The following is a 19,846-nucleotide window of genomic DNA, read 5'->3' as shown; positions in this document are numbered from 1 at the left end:
GCAAGCACACAATCATTTAAGAAGATGGACTGCGCACCTGCTTACTGAATGTACTGCCTCAATGTTGCCTAGGAGTGAGGAAATGCTCATTAAGTTGCAGCAGTGACCCAATATATTCCAAGGGAAGTATCACAGAACTGAAACAGGTTAAGACAGATTAGGTTATCTGATCTCTCTTCCTACTAATACAAGTTTGTTACTCTAATACCTTTTAGATCTGCAGAAAATAAGGCCCTTTCTTGGGGCCCTACTATGTATCCATCAGAAATTATATCAGTAATATCTGTCTTTTATCCACAGACAGAAAGGGCACTTACTTGATCATACCTATAAATTCATTTTCAAGAATGCTAATTACAAGAGAGATCTGCACCTTTCAGTAATTTTTCTAAGCCTATTAGGCAAAACATTCTAGCTTATAGGAACTCATAAGTAGAAGAATGCAGGGCCTTTGTATTGTCTTTTGCTTTTTCATTGTATAATTTTCCCTTTAACAGCCCAACAGTGTTAAAATCAACAGAGTTAGTACTTTCTGTTTCTGAAATGGATTTTTGTACAGATAAGAGAAAGATTTCCATCTCCTAAGAAAACATACTAACCGTATCTGTCTTACAGCATCCCTAGCTGAAAATCTGTCTGTGCTATTTCCAACGAAAAAGTATCTCTTGCTCCGTAATGTCTGTATACTGCATTTTTTTACATCTGCTCTGAGTTATTAGCAAGGCTGTGAATCTATCATTGGCAGTAATTAGAGGTGGGTTAGTGAAACATTGGAATAGGCTGCCCAGGGAGGTGGTAGAGTCACCCTCCCTGGAGGTATTCAAGGAGCGTGTGGATGTGGCATTGTGGGATGTAGCTTGATGGGCATGGTGCTGTGTGGTGTTGGGTGGGTTGGTTTTTGGTGTGTTGTGGTTTGTTGTTGGTGTGTGGTGTGTGGTGGGGTTTTTTTGTGGGTTTTTTTTTGTTTGTTTGTTTGGGGTTTTTTTGGGGTTTTTTTGGTTTTTTGGTTTTTTTTTTTTTTTAGGTTGGACTTGATGATCTTACAGGTCTTTTCCAGCCTTAGTGATTCTGTGATTCTGGGTTTTGTGGTTTGTTTAATGAGAGCTTCTAATTAAGAAATGTAAAGCCAAGAATTCTAATAGTAATATTACTTAATTTGTCCAAAAATTTTTCACATTTTTATCATGTCCAACTAACAGCTGAGTTGCCTTTTTTCTTTTTTTAATACATCTCAGCCAAGAAAGGTTGTGAATTCTGATGTTTAGCCAGCTTATCATTCTTCAGGAAGGTCTAGACAATGCTTAGGAAATAAGGTTGGAAAGCTCATTTCAAAGAACCACAGAAAAATATCTCTAAGACAGATATCCCTCAACAGTAAATTCCATTACTTTTTCTCTAATGGTAAGGGCAGCCCAGAAAATCCCATACTTCAGTAATCATCAACTAAAGCAACTCAGCCATGCCTGATCCCTGGCAAAGGGGGACATAGCAACCGGCAGGTGCATGACCCCTCTTTTATAGACTTGAAATACATCTTTAATTACATTCTAAGAGATGCCTTCATCTCTAATCTAAACATTAACACAGAAGAAGCATTTAGAAAATCAACACAGTAACAAGGACATTGCATACAATGTAGTAGCAAAGCCACTATATATTCACCAGAACCACAACTGTGTCATTTAATAAACTATCCATTAGTGTTTGTTCACAAAAAGGCATTAACATTTAGTGTTTTCAGAATGATTACTCTACTGTCCCAGCTTCCCTTTCAGCAGTGCCTCAGCATTGACAGGTAAGCTGTCACCAGTCATCTACATGCAAAAGCTCAAATCTAAATAGAAAGATCCTTTTGAGAGCAGCGACTGAACTGATCAGTCCATAGGGAAGGATCCAACAGCCAGGTCCAGCCTCTTTCGCCTGCGTACAAAGCACCTAAAGAGGAGGCTCATGACTGGTTTGTTATCTCTGATGCCACAGTGACCTAATTAGTGATCTGAATTGTTGATGTGATAACCACAACAATTAGATGCAGACATTCAAAAATATGGTAATTCCACAATGGCTTTTTAAGTATGTACTAAATTTCAGGTAATTTTAATGATATGAAAAGTAGAAAGTATCTGTGTTACTCTTATGAACCCTAAGAAAAGACTATGTTTTGCAAGGACCAATTTTAATTAAATTATTTATAGATCTTCTGAAACATGATTCTCTCCTCAAAAATTGTTGTCAGTTTGGGTGACTGTCCTGTAACATTCACAAACAAGTTTTATTTTTGCTATAGGTGCCAAATATCATTTAGTCTAAATTGTTAAGAGTAGTTTCTTCCTATCAGTAAATTGAAACACCTGCACACCTCTGTCCCCTTTATTAAAACAAATATCCATTAAGTGTCCGGGTCTGACATCTTTGCCCTAGTCACCATGTAACAATAATGACGCACCAAATGCCTGCCTATTGTACTGTTTATGAGGCATCAAATATGGTACATGAAGATACTGTACTAATTATCTATGCATATCTTTGTGCTGAGCAGCACTGTACAACATACCTGTAACACTTCTTTCTTCCCTGTATGTTACTATTCTTCAAAGTTACTGTTTTATGAATATGTATATAAAACAAACCAGCAGTTAATAAAACAATAATGAACACTGTTTTCACCTATAAGAGCTAAGCACAACACAACAGTTAAATCCCTATGACAAGAACCATGTTTTAATGAGGGTAGCAGTATCACTTAATGATTGTAGCAGGATACTGGGAATTGCTGGATTATAGCTGCATCTCTGACTTTGTGAGGCCTCAAGCAAGACATTAAAATGCTGCAATTTGGGCAATGAAAAAAATATAAGACCCCAAATTAGTAGATGTTTATGCAGTGGGGTTTTTTTTAAAATGTTTGCCTTGATTTTTGTGCTTCTCTTGCACTGTGTACACAACAAGTCTAATGATCCATCTTTAGTACCTTCTTGGCATGCTGTGGGGATTAGTTAATGACTGCACAGCTCTTTGAAGATGTTCAGGCTATTTTATTTTTAATTAATGCTTGCAAGCTACTTTGAGCTTCTCTGATGAAAGGGCTTAAACAAGTACAAAATTTCAGGTGGTTATTAGTCCAACACGCAAGAAGGTAGGACGAGGAAGTAAAATGAGACTTTGGGAGAAGGGAAACAGGTCCATTTATCAGGTACCTGGGATATGTAGGTAAATAATACTGAAATAAAAAAGTTAAATTATGAGACAAGCATACTGCTCTGAGAAATGGCAGGCTCCCAATGCATGTGCTGTGTAGAAGTTTTCCATAGAAATTCTGAGGCACATCTTCAAGTAGTGTCAGTTACTATAGTTTTATAATACAGCTCAGGCAGTTCATTCTAGCTAAGGATTGGGTTTACATGTTGACAACAGACTATCCTCACCTCCTCCCTCCTTGACCTACATAATCCTTGGACATAGATGTGGTAGGCAAATCCACAGAGTCTTATTTGTAAGAGTTGTGGATTAGATTTCCATTAAAATCAGCAGCAAAACTCTTTGGACCCAATTTCATTTAAAAAAAACCCCAAACCCTATGATAGCAGCTAGGTGGTAATATTAGGATTTCACAACATTTGTAATGACATGGGTGGCACAGAGTTTGATGGGAGTTCTGTTCTTTCTTATCTATTGCAAGAAAAAAGCCCAGGCCTTTGAAATAAGTTTCTGTTTGCAGTGTTCTATTTTCATTCACTCTTGCTCAGTGGCTGATAATGGCTAAAAAACAAAGGAAATTGGGAGCTGCTTTGAAGTCAACAGGAAATCCCGATATAAAAAAAAAATTGCAGCCATTGGGGAGTAAAGTATGTCTTTTAATAACAAAATGCTAGTGTTTTGACTTACATACTCTCAGTCGTCTAACTGGCATAGTGCTGCCACACCTCGGTTTATCCAGTGTTTCTGGGGCTTATCTGAAGGGAGTTCCATTGAGAGAATATAGTTGGTTGAGTGGCCAGTTGTGGATAAGACACCTCTTCTTGCACTTGTCTTGTATACAGGGCATGAATAGATGTTCATGTGAAGAAATCTGGAACTTTCTCCAGGTTTCAGCCAAATTACAGGCAAAGAATCATAAAGGATTTTTGGAAGTGATTCTCCAATTACCAAGGATTCTCTATCCCATCGTGCACCTTCCAAAAAAAGGCCTCTCACGTAAGCCCCATCTTCTGGCATTTTCTCCATCGTGTGCTCCTGTTTCATCACCTAGAATGATTAAACCATTGCTTGATTTTATTTTTATCTGGAGTATATTAAATCCTATAAGTGATAGTCTGAAATGACTCCTTTAAATAAAATTTCTTTTCATTTGAAACTATTCCTTGCTGCCCCAGAACATGTTTCAAGCTGTTCAAGAAAAAAAAATTCCTCTGCATTTTCTTACCTCAAATTCAAATCCAATATGGTCAATTGGGATGGTGTATTTTCTGGCATAGTTTTGTAAAACACCAGTCAAAAAAGACTGAGTGAAGAAGAATCCTGAGAGCCAAAAGACTGTGGGCGGCCCATTGATGACCCAATCCTGAATATGGAAAGAAAAAACAAATGTAAGAAAAAATACATTATGTAGTTTCACTGTACCAATTCACCAGAAAAGGGATGTCTTTTCAGATACACTCAAACAGCACAATGAGATCTAAACCTTGATGGGACCCTCTGGATATTACCATTAGTTCTATATTTTTCAGAGACAACAAATCACAGAAGTCAGTTATTTATGATGACAACAAAAGTAATCACTCATTCTGAAACAACCAGAACTCAGTGCTACTGAGAAAGAAATTTCAGAAAGTAGCATAAGCATATTTTGGTAAGTCTAGATACTAGCCAGCAAAAAAAAAAGAAAAAAATATTTGGACACTTTTATCAATATACTCTCTTTTACAGTCTTGTAAACACCAATCTCCTAACATGAAAAAAGGTCAAATTTTCTTACATAGTATCTTCACGGATCACTGTGAGGGCACTCACTACAGACAACACATCAGATCCTAGTAGAGGAAATCATTCCAGTACAAAGATGCCAGACAAGGAGATCTTGGGCCAATATCTTTGTTGGATATCACAAAGGCAGTAGGAAAAACAAGGCAAGGGCAGAATGTCCCCACACTACTCTAAGCCATTTGGAGTCAAAAGAAGCCCATATGGTACTCTGATCTAGCAAACAAGAAACTCTGCTGCTTATACAAATCTTTCCGACACTTATTTCTAGCTTTCTCCTCCTCTGACTTGTACGGGGTTCCACCACATTTCAGTACCTCAGCCATTTAAGGTACATATGAAATTTTAAGTAATTTAAAGAGAGCACTAAGAAGGGAAATAATGGAAGGGTGAGTAAAGAATAAAATAGCTTGTTCAAAAAGTATGTGGAAGTGGTGTCACTTTTTATTAAACTTGAAAGAAATTTACAGTCACATATAAAAAATTTAATAGTGCCTGTTACGCACTGTTTCTAAAGCATTCTCACACCTGGTTCAGTGTCCTTTGAGCAGGGAATTCATTAAAGCATCAATGCAAAGTAAAATGCATCTTCTAGAAATAGAAAAATGGAAACTACCAAATGCAGCACTAGATTAGCACCAAAGGATTATACTCCCAACTCACCCTGCTGAGCAATTGCCCAGCTAATTCCAATGCTGTTAATGCAGTATATATTTGGTCATGAGTATGTGCATGTAGTTCACAGTCTGGAGCTATAAGGGTACAGCTGAGTGAGGACAGTACTGAAACACATTTTACCTGTTCAGCTTTCAACTACCGAGTCCTTAGACCTGTCAGTCTCAGTTTAGCATACCTGGAAGAAGACCAAACGACAGAGGAGATCGGACACATAACTTCCCAGTGGCTTCAGTGATGGATAGGATTTGGCAGCCCACATTGATGGTACTTTTCCCATTAGCATGCTGTTGAAAACATCTTCAAGTTCAGATGACATCAACACTTGGCCTTTAATAGCTTTGCCTAAATTAATGAGGCTGCTCCGAACAACTTCAGTAAGCCTTCAGATAAAACAAAGAATTTGTCATCTCATAATTTACTTCTTACTATCTGGCTAAAGACCTCTGAGTCCAACTTGAATGAAGGGCTGATCAAAGCTGGTAAATGTCCTATCAGAAATTCCTTATCTCACTTGTAGCTACCAAAACTCTTACTTAACTTCAGAAAAGCAAACAAAGAAAAAACACACACAGAGAAATTAAAGATAGTGAAAATTTCCATTCTAGACAAGGGAAATCAAGTGACAAGAACTCTGAAGATTGTGACACTAATTAACATAGGGTGCTGTGAATATTGGGGCCTGGGTATGACTTAAAAAGAATAAAGTAGGCTGCCCTACCTCAACACAACAAACTCAAATCTGATTTAAGTTCATACTCCAAGAATACAGATACTATTTCTATATTTAGGTAGTCAGCTGCAGCTTTCAAGTCTTTTTAAAAAGTTCATCCAAAGCAGAATCTATCATGTTAAGAACAATGTATTGTAAGAGGCTTATAACTGTTTAAGGCTTGTGAGGGGCTAGCACTGATGAACACAAACATACTTCCATATTAGTAGTGCTACAGAAAATACTGAGCCATACCTGTTAAATCGAATTAGTTCTTGCCTAAGAACTGTATTCATGGACTCTTCATAGAGTACTGGGTATACCTTCATAACCTCTTCAAGATCAAAGCCACTTGGTAATTTGGATAGGATGTCCTGTGCCAAATCTTCAACAGTTTCCTGAAATTACAAGTTTGCAGTGAATAAGGAATTTCCCTTTTTTTCACCTATTTTTATTCAATAAATTCCACAAAACAGTATAGATTTTATATTTTTTCTGTAAAACCACATAGGTATTTTAGTCCATTTTCCTAAAGAAATAATGTTTACATGCTGTTACTCTCTTTGTGCATCATCCTGTGTCTGCATGTGCCTGTTTGCTCCTTTTCCCTTCTCAATAATTTAAAATTTGGTAGTAATTTCTGTTTAAGGTTTTCGGCAACTTCTAAGGAAAAAGGCAGCAGGGCAGACAAGCATAATCCTACTACTGCCACAATCAAGGAAAAGACATAGTATGCAGCATGGGGAAAATGATGGGAAGACCATATGAATATCGCAGCCACAAGAGAAGCTTTACCTACAGCATATTAGACATCAGAGAATACGATCACTAGACAACCTCACAGGAAATGAGGTTCCATCAATTCCACTTTTCAAGAATCCTCTTGTGTATAAAATATAGGATGTCAAACCTCAGGGGCTTGAAAGGTCATTTACCTATGTCTCAAAGGGGCATGGATTTGGCCTGAATAACCCAAGCTGCCAGGACAGGATGAAGGAAAGAAATTCCCAGCATTTTCACAACCAGGTCCCATGGAGGGCTAGATGACAGTGAGGTCTGTGTCCAAGTGATTCCATTCTACCAGACTGCCCGCTTTCTTTGTGCCACACAAGTCACAAACACAGTTACACGTTTGGGACTGTAGAAAGTGAATCAGCCAAGGGGAAGCAAAAAACGGTATCTCAAAACCAAGCATTCAATGAGTAATAACAGACTGGAAGTGCCATTATAGCACAGACTTCACCAGGAAGACAACTTTTGCATCTAATGGGCTTATATTGCTTGCCTGATGGCTGAATGACTTGATATAATTTCCTGGCACTCTGGAGTCTGTCCCCTAGTGAGAACGGCAGGGATGGTCATACCACTGCTGGATGAAGTCAGGCCAGTGCATGAACCTCCATCACTGGAATCTGTAGACTGGAATTAAATGTCATACTTTAAAACTGCTTAGAGATGGATGTGATTTGAGGTGCTTTACCAACTGTGATCGTTAACTGTGCTCTAACTACAATTCATGACTGAAGTGAAGCACTTCACTGTTATTTTAAAACACAAAATATGAAGGAAACATTCCTATTCAAACTGCATGTTCTACTCAACCAGGTGGCGTTGTGTGGTATTAACCTATTTGAATTCAAAGTCATTAGGGTGTCTTTCATCTTTAAAGGTTCTTCTATGCCAAATCTGTCTGCTTCTCTACAGGGACATTCACGTCTAGTCCCAATGCCACAAGTCATGTGATGAGAGGTGTTGGATTACTCTGACACCTAGGACATGACAGGAAAGGCCACCTTTCCAGCGTGCAAGTTCATCTTTCTTCCCCAGTTACCTGAGGGGACTTCCCACCTCCCCCTGCTTCTCTAGGCAAAGTCAGGAGCACTCCACTGAAAAGCAGGTTAGTCTCCTGGTTATCCTTGGTGATGTCTGCATTTTCATGAAGTCCAAACACTTCAGGGTGTGTCGTAATTGGTAAACTTCGTAGATATTCAATGTAAGACTGTAAAAGAAATATTTATATACCAGAAATCATGCAATGATATATTCATAAATGATCAGTAAACCCAACTTGGACAGAACGTTCCCATTTTCAATCAAACACATAAGTTGCCAGTTAAATGCACCCAGGAATTGACTTACTCCGTCCACAGAGATAAATATAAAAGTTTTGAATGGCTCAAAGACTCACTGAGGAGTTGTTCTTACCACCCTCATGTAATTAGCAAGAGAAAGCAAGAGAAAGGAATGTACATTAGAAATATACAAGGAACGCTGGTAGGAGTCACAGAAGATGCTAGAATGCTGTATGTATCACCCCTACAACTGCAAGCTACACAAATAAGTGGGATTTGAGCACATTCATTATCTCTATGTAGCTGGTAGAAAGGAAAAAGGGGATGAAAATTGAGTATATAACTGCCATTCCACGTCCTCATCCTGATCATTGTTGTCAAGGCAAAAGTGGTTGCAACAGGGTGCAGAAGTACCCTGTAAATTCCTGAAGCCTGACTCCTATTGGCTTTCTAGAACTGTAAAGGAAACCTGCACAGGGGTGGCTCTTTGCATCAACAAACATCAGAATATTGGATGATCACTATATCTCCATTGGGGTGTGTTAGATATTAAGTACCAGATTAATTTTTCATACGTAAGATATATTCTGGCATAGCTTTGTGATCTTAAGTGTTTTATTTTCTGTTTGTTGTATTCAGCATTTCAAAGTACAATCTAGATAAGGTTTTTCCCAATAACTCAGAGAGAATTTACATCTGTTATCTTCTCACCTCATATGGACCATGTGGTGGTATGTAGTAGTCATCTCCAGGTGCAAGCATATAATTGTCCTGCTCTATATCCTTGCTATAGACTATGGAAAGAAGGGACAGGAGAAGACGCCTATCTTTATCGTCTGTTACTCTACCTCCATAGTTACATTCCCCTGGGAAAGGACAAAGAAAACGAGGATGAAAAAGTGAAAGTTAATGAACAAATAAAAATTGTTTTGCAATAATTTATAGCTCCAGTAAGTAGAAGTTCTGAAGCTCCAGATCTTCAAAGTTTTTAGGCCCTATAATTTCCATGGAAACAATGGAAATTAGGCACTTTAACACCTTTGGAACTATGGGCCAAATTTGTGTGTCTTGATGATGAAAGGTTTAAGGAACACTATGAGCTGGTCTGAGAACCTGCTACTCATGCCACAGTAAATAATCTCATGTTTTAAATGTCAGCGCTTTTGCTTGAAATTGTCATTAGCAACAGTTTTTAGAACTGTCAAAATCTGAACAGTGCTATATAGCTGATCCTTGTCTTGTTCCTTTCATGCAAACTTAACCTGATTATGTATACAGTAGAAAACAAGGGATCACAAATATGCAATACTCCTGTGCAGAAGGGGTTGGAGAGATTTAAGTAATAAGCAACCAATGAGGAGAGGTTTACACTGATATAAAGTACAGAAAACAGCTAAAAGCTCACAGTTATTCATTTAATCCTGACTCCTGAAATTATTTTTCATGAAGCTAATCATAATATTAGCAAAAATCAGGAATTATTTTTATAAGGTTGACAAAGGAGGTGCCAAGAAGCAGCTATCTGTGCTTCTTGGAGCAGAAAGAGAACTGAATAGCCACAGCAACCAGGTGATTTACACAGGTCAACACCTCCTGCTTTAAACTGATGAGTATTATCACATCCTCTGGTAAACTGCCAATGCTTACTGTGTCAGGATCATATCGATCAGCTAAGGTGAAACAGAGGCCATTGGCATTTTTATTTGACATATATGAAACAAAGACCAGGAACTTTGCTGGACCATTAGTAATTCTTCTACCTATATATGAGCCAAGACAGCAATGACATCTGAGAGTTTGGGATCCAACTTGTCTGTATGGGGAAAGCCAAGAAAGTAACCTGAATGGGATCCACTCAATTTGTCAAGAAGTCATCAGTTTATCACTGTACCAGCTGAAAGGGCCTAGCAAAGTCAACACATGTTAGAGGGTGCAATGCCTATACCTGTTAGGTATGTCAGAGCTTCAAATGGGATTTCTTCATACTCATTTAGAAACATCTGGATCTGTCGCATACTGATTCGGAGGTCAGATTCATTGAACTCATATGGAATATTCCAACCTGTTTGATTCAGAAAAGATATACAGGGGAATGGTGCACTGTACTGACAGCCATGCTCAGGAAATGATGGTATTGGCACTATGCTGCTACTACAGAGCTGAAGATAACTGCTGCCAGAGAGTACCTTGATGAAGCCTTGGAATTTACCAGGCTGTTTATTGCACAAGGGAGAGTAGGACTTCATAACAACATTGTATCCTAAGGCACTATTACCATCATTCTGTATAATTAAAACATAAGCACAGGCATTTTGGCATCACACACTCCTGAAAAATTGTATTTTACCTGAAGTAGAACACAGACCTGCTCGGTACTTTCAGCTAATCTGTTGCTATCTGGAGACGATGAGAACAGGAGTTTTAATTCATTGATTGATTTTAATTTTTAATCAATCTGCCCATCTGTTAATGCTGTTTGTATATGACACTCAAAGTAACAGTACAATAAAAAAAAAAAACACACAGGAGCGTACTCCAGATAAGAGAATCCTTCAGAAAACCTATACCCCTAGTGCAAACCAAAAAATAGGGCTATCGCTGCAACTACTCTTCTTCCCCCAGACAGCTGGTCACATTAAGCAGTAGATGTTGCTTTTGAAAATGACCTCTTTGTCACTTACAAAAATTATATTTTTGCAATATATGAGCAATAAATTAGTATCTTCATACTGGCAGTCTAGTGTTTATTTAAATAGCTGCCTATTAAAATAAGGGCAGTGGCTTTCAGTCAAAATACAACATTTCGTAACAGTAACCTGTTTTGACAAAGACAGGCTCAGTTGGAATGCAAGGCTGAGAACTTCATGTACACTAGTGGAGAGTGCAAGCTTTATATGGTTATAAAAATAGAATCTATAATTCCATATATTTCTACATTTTATCTAGAAATTCTATATGGTTTTTGAAATATTTCAAAATTACAGAAAAAGCTGAAGCACAGATCTTACTAATACCTATCTTTTCATTGCTGTGTTATCAACAACACACTGCAGCTACATAAATGTTTCACACCAAGTAAACATATGCACTAGCTTTGCTAAAATGAAGTATACACATAAATAACAACAGCAGAATTGAAGAAGACACATCTTTAATTATGAAAATTTAAAATGGAACTGGATTTTAGTTAGTTAGTAAGAACTACAGTAATAAATTAATAATTTAGTAAGCTATAATTTAACGTAACTACTATATAATATATTTACTTGGAAAACTGGTACTTTCTAGTCCTCCCCCAGGGTAATACTTTTAGTAGCTTCAGAAGTAGCTTTGCCTGAATAAGAATCCCTGCAAATAACAGCTTTTAAATTTTATTATGTTCTGTGCAATACGGATTGCACTCTTGTAATACTGCTAACAACAATACTGCCTTTTTACAGAAAGGCTCCAATAATGCATTTCAAAACTACTAATCTTTTTGAAACAACTTGCAAAACAATCTAAACCTTACCCAGTGGGCCAAAGTTCCTCCTTTCCTGCACAATAGCATGAAAAAAGCAAAGGCCAAACAGCAGTTTTTGCCATATTTCTGGCTTTTGGCAACTGCTAAAGAACACAGGGTCAGAGATGGGGTCATTAAGGTATGACCGAAGAAGGTTCGCTCTAACTCCTTTTGGAGGCTCATTCGTCATTTTGATGCCATTCTGGAGGATACTAACAGGAAACTTTTCTGATGGATAACTAGTTAACCACAACCTGAAAAGAATTTTAAAAAACACATTATCAAAAAATCATCAATATTGACAAATCCTCAATATTCGTCTGCAGAAGACTGAGTTTTATTACTTGCTTAACTATAATGATAACATCTAAATTTGTTTTAAAATGTAGGCATAAAGTAGATTATATTGGACAGGTAGAAAAGATTACATCCTAATTAGGTATGTTTATTTTATCACTGCACATAAACAATAGGAATGTTACACTTAGTTGTTCACAGAACCAGAATCACTAAGGTTGGAAAAGACCTATAAGATCAAGTCCAACCATTCACACAAAAGAAGTTTAATTTCTTTTTACTAGTGTCTTCAGCAAACAAGAAGTACTCTCATTAAAAAGAGCAAAGTATTAAAACTCCTACCTGAACTTATCATTGGTATTCTCGGGCACTATAACTTCCTCGCAGATTTTTTCCAAAGCAGGCATCCAGCTAGTTGCAAGATGGCAGTTTTGTAACACTACCCAGGTTCCATCAGTAACAGCCTGATAAATCATTTTTGCTGCTATTGGGCCCTGTCCCTGTCCAAGCGAAATAGTTTGAATGCTTGCGCCTCCCATGCCAGCATCATCAGCGAATTTTAGCAAACCTATGATGGCAAGTTTCACACACGCAAACAAAGTCTATTAGAAAGTAGATCTATGTTATATTCATAATTTTTATAATGTAAAAAGTAATTAAAGGGGCAAAAGTCAACACATACTTTACTCAATTGAAAAAAACCAAAACCCCAACAACCCAGAAGTAGTATAAAATGCTGTATCAGTCACTGTGTTTTTGAGGCATATGCTAAAATTTGGGTGTATAAAGTAACACTAAAAAAAAAAAAAAAAATACTAGCCAGGTTAAATGCCTGTCCTTTCCTTTAGTCCTGAGTGCTCAATTCCAGCCCGCACTACAGCTCTCTGCTCTCTCTGTTGTCTGGGTACAATTGTTTATGGGGGTTGAGCTGTAAATTGGATCTTTAGATCTGGTTAAAAATAACCCTCCAGCTTTGCTATGAAAACCAGCACCTCCTGGAAATACATCCTTACGGTATGGCTCCATATTATAATTCTTTTGGCAGAAAACCAGGTTTAAAAATAATCTGGATGGTTATTTTTTAAAGGACATTTAACAGATGTGTTTTTAAGTGTGGTCATATACACCATTTAATTAGTAACTGAGAGGGAGGAAACTTTGTGGAGGAGAGGTTGTAACAAAGACTGGGCAAGTCCCAAACACCCACTGAAAGAATTGTAACACAAGCATAAATTATAAACTGCTCTGGATGTTACAAGCTGTTAGATCCCTAAATTGCTGCTCAGAGACCTAGACATTTCATCACCACTACATTCATTCCACCCTCCAGCAATTTTACTATCACTGTATATATTTGGGCAGATGCAAATGTTTGATATTCCATCATTGCTGTATTGTACTGTAAAGACACTTTAAAGATCAAATGAAGGGGCCTACACTATTATCAGTTTAGTCACACTTAGTGACATTTAACCGGATAAAGAAAGATTTTTTAATACCAGTCTCACCTGCCATAGGATCAGCACCTGGTGATAATACAAAAATCAAAGGGGCACAACAATCTGAATCACTGTAAATTCTTCCAAGATCAAAAGTAGGTGGTTCAATAAATATTCTTCCCATATTTTCCACAATGAACTCCTGCACTGCTGGAATAATTTTGTCAGGTCTCAAACATCTGAGAATAACTATGCGATCTAACCCCGTCAGTGTGCTCCACACATCTGGGAAGGCTTCTTCATGGGGTCTTACAGAGTCATATATTAGTTTCCACTTTGAAAAATTCTCTCTTACATGTTCCATTAGTCCGTGGAGGTTTGTCAGGCTAGATGCACGTATGAGCTCAGCCCATGATTTGTCGGATAGCCAATCTGGAGCTGGATTGGGGTGAGGATTATCAAAAGCAACACCTCCAGTCAGTAGGAAATGCCAAACTTCATCATCTATTTGGTCTTTTCCCTTCATAATGCCTACTGTCAGAAGGAAGGAGAATAAGAGCTTATCCTTTTCAAACAGTGAACGACAGACATTATTATAGATGCTTATTGTGAAATGCTCAGTTATATTTTTAATTCTCTCTTCTAGATCTTCACTCTTCTTGCTTTTAGCAATAGATTGAACATACAAGTTAATGAACCAAATCAATGAATACTGGTACATAGGTTCAATGTTTGCCAGATCAGAGATGCAGAAGAAGACAACAGCTGAATGAATAGCAACTGGCTTATACCCTATTCGAGTAGAATCTATTTGCATCTCAGTTACAGAGGCAATTTTTTGCTTTTCAGAGATTTCTTCAGATAACTCTTTGGATGAAGACAAAATATTAATGGCTGTTTCATCTTCTAAGACGTTTCCTTCTGAATTGGAAAGGATCTCCAGGATTTTATCTTCTACTTCCTTTAGTTGTTTCTTGTTGGCTGCGCTTTCTAGAATCAGTTTATTTTTCTTTTCTTCTAGCTCAGGCTTTTCTTCTGCAGCTACAATTCCAAGAAGTTGGTCCTGAAGACCCAAAGGTGTAATCATGAAGTTGAGTAGGCAAACTTTCACAGCCACTTCAGGAAGATAATGAGGATTTCTTAAGCGGGTTGTTATGTAAAACCTGAAATCTCTTGAATATTCAATTATATTTTCCCCTAATTTCATGTATTCTACTCCTTGTTGTTTGAACGTTAGCTTTAATAAAATGGGTTCTATGAAAGCATCTAGTTCTTCCCCAATATTTTCTAGCAAGACTGGTGTTCCAAGCTGAATAGCATTTTCTAATGTCCTCACATAATGTGTGTCAGATAATTTGATAACTGACAGCCTGTTAGTTTTCTCCATATTTTTTACCCACGTGTTAGCTTGCCTTTGAGGATCTATCATTAAAGCCCATCTTCTTGAGTTAGAAACAATTATGCCATTGTCAATGGAAAAAGAATCAACTGGCAATCCAGCAATCTGCCATGCACGGATTTTTACTGGATCCCCTAAAATATTACTTAAGCTAAAATCACTGGAGCACGGTATGTTCTTTTCATTGCACAGGGCCTGCCATTGCTTTTGACATTTTAGGCGGTAATCTACAGTAAAGGCTCCCAAATAAGCCACAGTTCCTGATGATAACAACACATCTCCTATAAGGTCTACGTACCGGATTCCTAATAATCGTGCAGCTTCTGTCCACCTATCTTTCTCTCCACCAAGACCACTAATTAGCTGTTCAGCTCTCACAAGCTTTTGTGAACAGAGTTCAATATTATTTTCTAATTCTCTCTTCCGGTCATTCATGTTGTCAAACTCATCATTCAAAGCTTGGAGGCGATCAACTACCTCCTTAAGTTCTGCTTGTTTTGTTTTTAGCTTCTGCATTTGAACGTCCAGTAATCCTTCTGCAGCTCTCAAACGTTCGCGCTTTGGGGCAACCACTTTTGCAACACGGTCATATACCTCCATAGCTCGCACCCACTTGCATAGTCCTTCACAGGCAGATGAGACATTTTTTATGACAGCTGGCTGAAAATCTGGATGATCAACAAACCTCTCTCTAACTCTCTTCATTACAGCAGGAGGAATATTATCCTTGTCATACATCTTTAAGCTCTCAAGGAATTTCAGATCTCCAAGAATTTTTCTAGATGGCCCCCAGTAGTCTTCCAGCATTTTACCTATATTGCAAATAATACTAAAATCAGGCTTAAAACATGCATGTTCAAACTGAAAAAAATACTTGCAATGTAATATGAGGAATTAACATCAATGATTTTGCAACAGGATTTTACTATGCAACAACTGTTAACTAGTTTGGGAAAGTCATTACCTAAAGCAATTCAGACAGGATCTTCAGCATCACTAACCTATGTCATATTTATTAATTACATATTAATTCTAAATCAACCAAGCAAAATAAGGGAAACAAATCACTATACAGTCTTTCTTAGCATAGTTTATTAGATAAATTAGTAACTATGTGAAAGTATTCCTTCCTAATCTAGGTAAGACAGTTTCAGATGAAGACATTTATAGAAGTCTTATTTTCAACTATAAAGGGTTGAACTGTGAGGGCATAAGGTAAAAGAAAAGTGAAAGAAAAAGGTCTCTTTCCTTTCCTAGCTCACAAATCCTGTGCAATCCCATAATAACAACATAACCCACACAGAAAGAGCTTGTTAGAGTAATCACCTATGGCAGAGGTATAGCTAGATTTCTGTCTCCCAGTATAACTGATAGAGTTTGGTAGCAGGGATTAGAGGGGAAAATACAGGTGGATGGTGCACAGCACATCTTCAGCTCCCAGAGTTCTTCAAAGCAATACAAATCTCAAGATTGGGTCAAAGCAAGTTGAAGAGATGACTTTGTGCTAATGACTGGGATCATATTTACAAAGCTTGTACAACAGTGTTAAGCAAGTGCAATATGTTACAATGGCAAAAGCAACTCTTAGTTATTCAGTGTAGTTATAAGTCATTGCTAGCAAAATACACTTTTAGTGCACATGGCTGCATTCACACCAGAAGCACTTCACTAGTAAAACACAGCAGTACCCCAAGCATTCCTAGGGCAGGGATAACAAATTCCGCATCATTACCACTGCCACTTGGATCAGGCTTTCTCTCTGGTTTAATTCCCTTCATGACACAAATACTCTCCATGACGAGCTTAACAGGACCAGGTGGATTCTGCATGGATTTCACAAGAGAGATGTCTGAAGGATTCAGGGTATCAAGAGCTGCAAGTGCTGCCTCCAAAGCTGGTACGGCCTCAGCAAGGTCTCCTTCGCATTCGTCCTGTTAAGACATTGGGCAGAGGACTGTAAACCTTCATACGACACTAGGTCTGCAAACTGATTACCCCACTCCAGCACAGCCTCAGAGAACCTTCTCTGCTTATTAGCACCTAACAAAAAGACTCTTCACAACATTGTGTTTCTTGGAGAGAAAACTACTTTCACAATTTGTCTGCGCAGTTTAAAGAGGGAAGGTTTGTAGAGAAATTAGTAACTTCCATAAGCTGAAATGATAGCTGAAAAAGCCAGACAAGCTTTCAAGATCAAAGTCTTTCTGGTCTGACAAGGAGAATTAAAATACAGATTAGATACAGTTGTTCTTAGTTAAATCTTACAGTGCTGATCAGGTAAAAATACATAGTGTGTAGCTTAAATTCTTTATCATGTACTCAGATCTCACTAAATACCTATCTTATCTATCACTGACATTTCCAACTAGTTACAAAAAAAAAAAAAATACTGAGGAATTCTGCAGCTTCTCATGGGAAATTCTCTGCTACAGACATCTGGCTATGACAATTATCTCTTAGGTTATGCCTAACAGGGCTCCATGCAGTGCTATGCCAAATTACCTCAGCTAACTCTAAACGAACTGTCTTTGGGCCTAGAAACAGTATACCTTCATCGCTCAATCTGTTGAAAAGAAGAATATATTAGCACAGAAATAAGAGCTATACAGCTTTTGGGATGTGAACTAGAAAAGGAAGCTATGCAGTACTGTGAGATACAGTCATACTCCAAATGGCCAAAATTTACCTTGTTTATATTAGGAACATCTCATTCATCATCTCTTGCAACTTTGTTACTTTAAGAGCTTGGATCACCCCATTAACACATCATCACAACTCACATTTACTTGGAAAGACTTAGAACTCATCACACTCCAGGCTCAAGCCCTTTTACACTACCTTAATAGCTTTAGCAACAGCTGCTGCTTCATTAGCCTCTTTTTCATCTGCTGACACTAGTTCCTTCTTTGCATCTACTTCAGTTGTTTCCTTTTCAATTTGGATCATCATTATGTCTGTTTCTGCAGAAGTTCGAATCAGTTCAGGCTGAAGGGCAGTCAGTTCTTTCTGCATCTCTGCAACCTGATGAACATAACAGGAAATCAAGAAGACATTTGTGTAAACATTGGATGCATTTCACATCTTGATGTCTTAGGAAGAAAGATCAGAAGACACTTTATTAATACAGTCTAAAAAGGGACATTCGATCTAAATAATTATTAAAATAGTTCTCTAGCCCATTTTTACTAAAAGCTGTTTTCTTTAATTGAATAGATTTTTAAAAAGGATTTTTTTAATCATCCACTCAATACGTTTGCTTTTTTATGATCCACTTAATTTCAATAATGAGAAATAAATTCATTAATTGTATTTTTTTTCCTCACAGTCAGTTTCAGTTTATGGAACCCCAAATAATCCTTTATTGCACAGGTGGAAAGCAAAATCCAAACGAAACTTGGAAGGAAACAGAGAATTAATGACAGCAATAGCTGCAAACTGGATGTTCCCCTTCATTCAGCAAGTAGCTGGAAGGCCCTTTATTTTACATCTTGGAAAGATCAATCCCTGGATCACATGGGCTGAAAAAGGGGGTTATTTACCTGGAACCTGATCAATTTCCTACTGGGAATCTACTCAGGAATTAATGTTTATTATTGTCTTACAACATTCTTCAACCTCTCCCCTATTTTGAAAAGGGTGATAGGTACTAGGATGCTGAGGCATGGATTCTCCATACAAGGTTTTGAGAAATAATGAAATTCGTAAGGTTTATTCCTTCAACATTTAATGAGTACCATCGATTTCATTTAGCTATTAAGTGCTATAATCCAAACTTACATACCACAATTTCTTAAAACAACTAAGCAGTAATCTAACTTTTCTTGCTGTCTTTCTATAGAAAATTATCAATAGCATCATGAATAGAGTGAAGAGGGAATTTAGTAAGTTTTATTTCTATAAGTTTTAATCAACTTATACAGACCCCATACTAAAGTATGCATATAGCACATATTCAGTGTTTTCATCTGAAACTTACTTGTGAAGATGCAAAGTCAATTTTTTGAAGTCCCATAAGATAACGAGCTTTCATCATGTCAACTTCTTGCCTCTTGCTATTCAGCAGAGTCTTAAATGTAAGAATCAATTCTAGGTATGAAGCTGGTGTCACGTAGTTGTGTCTTCGCAGTGTAGTGTAATAGCTGATGGAGAGCTCTCTCACACTTTCTTGGAAATATTTACACATTGACACAACCCTAGAGAAAATGTTTCCAAATTACTAAGAAAACACAATCTGTCTTTATGTTAATTATGAGGAAATTACTGTAAGCTTATGAAATTATATTAGTGTTAGTGAAGGCAGTTTTTCCCCATTATAAGAAATACTTTAGACTCCTTTCAAAGAATGGCCTGATTTTCAGAAACATCAGATACGTATATCTAGGTATCTTTGACTTGCACTGAAATCCCAGAGTTGGCTTAGCTTTGTCCATTTATAAAGACAGTTTCCTGATCAAGTATGTTGGGGGTGCGAGGGGGAGGGGAACAAACATTTGCTTCATATGTTTCTTGACAGATAAACTCATACTCTTTTCTAATGTCATCTTCAAGTTCAACATCCTCCAAAAACTTGTTAGCAACCATTTCCAAAGCATCTGTAGGCCAGGTTTGGAACCAATCAATGGTGCAGCAGTTTATCAGTGAAGGGAACATCCGTAATCGATTCCGAAATGCATCTCCAATAGGACTCATGGCTAATAAATAAATAAATAAATAAATTTTTTAAAAAAACACAATTGTTACCTAAATTTGATTGCAGTTAGCAAGCAGAAA

General features: G+C 37.4%; 1 protein-coding gene across 1 annotated transcript in view; it reads right to left on the bottom strand.

Moving 5' to 3' along the window:
* Positions 1–3,891: 3,891 nt before the first annotated feature.
* Positions 3,892–19,846, bottom strand: part of DNAH3 (dynein axonemal heavy chain 3) — a 63,822-nt gene continuing 47,867 nt past the window's right edge. The window contains exons 49-62 of the mRNA XM_059826596.1: positions 19,602–19,767; positions 19,053–19,269; positions 17,915–18,097; positions 16,809–17,007; positions 13,747–15,888; positions 12,581–12,806; positions 11,951–12,195; positions 10,385–10,501; positions 9,151–9,305; positions 8,199–8,366; positions 6,623–6,765; positions 5,834–6,038; positions 4,424–4,561; positions 3,892–4,245 (exon numbers count right to left, since the gene is read on the bottom strand). Coding sequence (XP_059682579.1) covers positions 3,892–4,245; positions 4,424–4,561; positions 5,834–6,038; positions 6,623–6,765; positions 8,199–8,366; positions 9,151–9,305; positions 10,385–10,501; positions 11,951–12,195; positions 12,581–12,806; positions 13,747–15,888; positions 16,809–17,007; positions 17,915–18,097; positions 19,053–19,269; positions 19,602–19,767 — 4,658 coding nt within the window. The remainder of the gene's footprint in view (positions 4,246–4,423; positions 4,562–5,833; positions 6,039–6,622; positions 6,766–8,198; positions 8,367–9,150; positions 9,306–10,384; positions 10,502–11,950; positions 12,196–12,580; positions 12,807–13,746; positions 15,889–16,808; positions 17,008–17,914; positions 18,098–19,052; positions 19,270–19,601; positions 19,768–19,846) is intronic.

The sequence above is a fragment of the Gavia stellata genome, chromosome 18 (genome assembly GCF_030936135.1).
Source record: "Gavia stellata isolate bGavSte3 chromosome 18, bGavSte3.hap2, whole genome shotgun sequence".
In the NCBI taxonomy this organism is placed as follows: domain Eukaryota; kingdom Metazoa; phylum Chordata; class Aves; order Gaviiformes; family Gaviidae; genus Gavia; species Gavia stellata.
The sequence above is the reverse complement of the archived record's forward strand: the minus strand, read 5'-3'. Positions and strand labels throughout refer to the sequence as shown.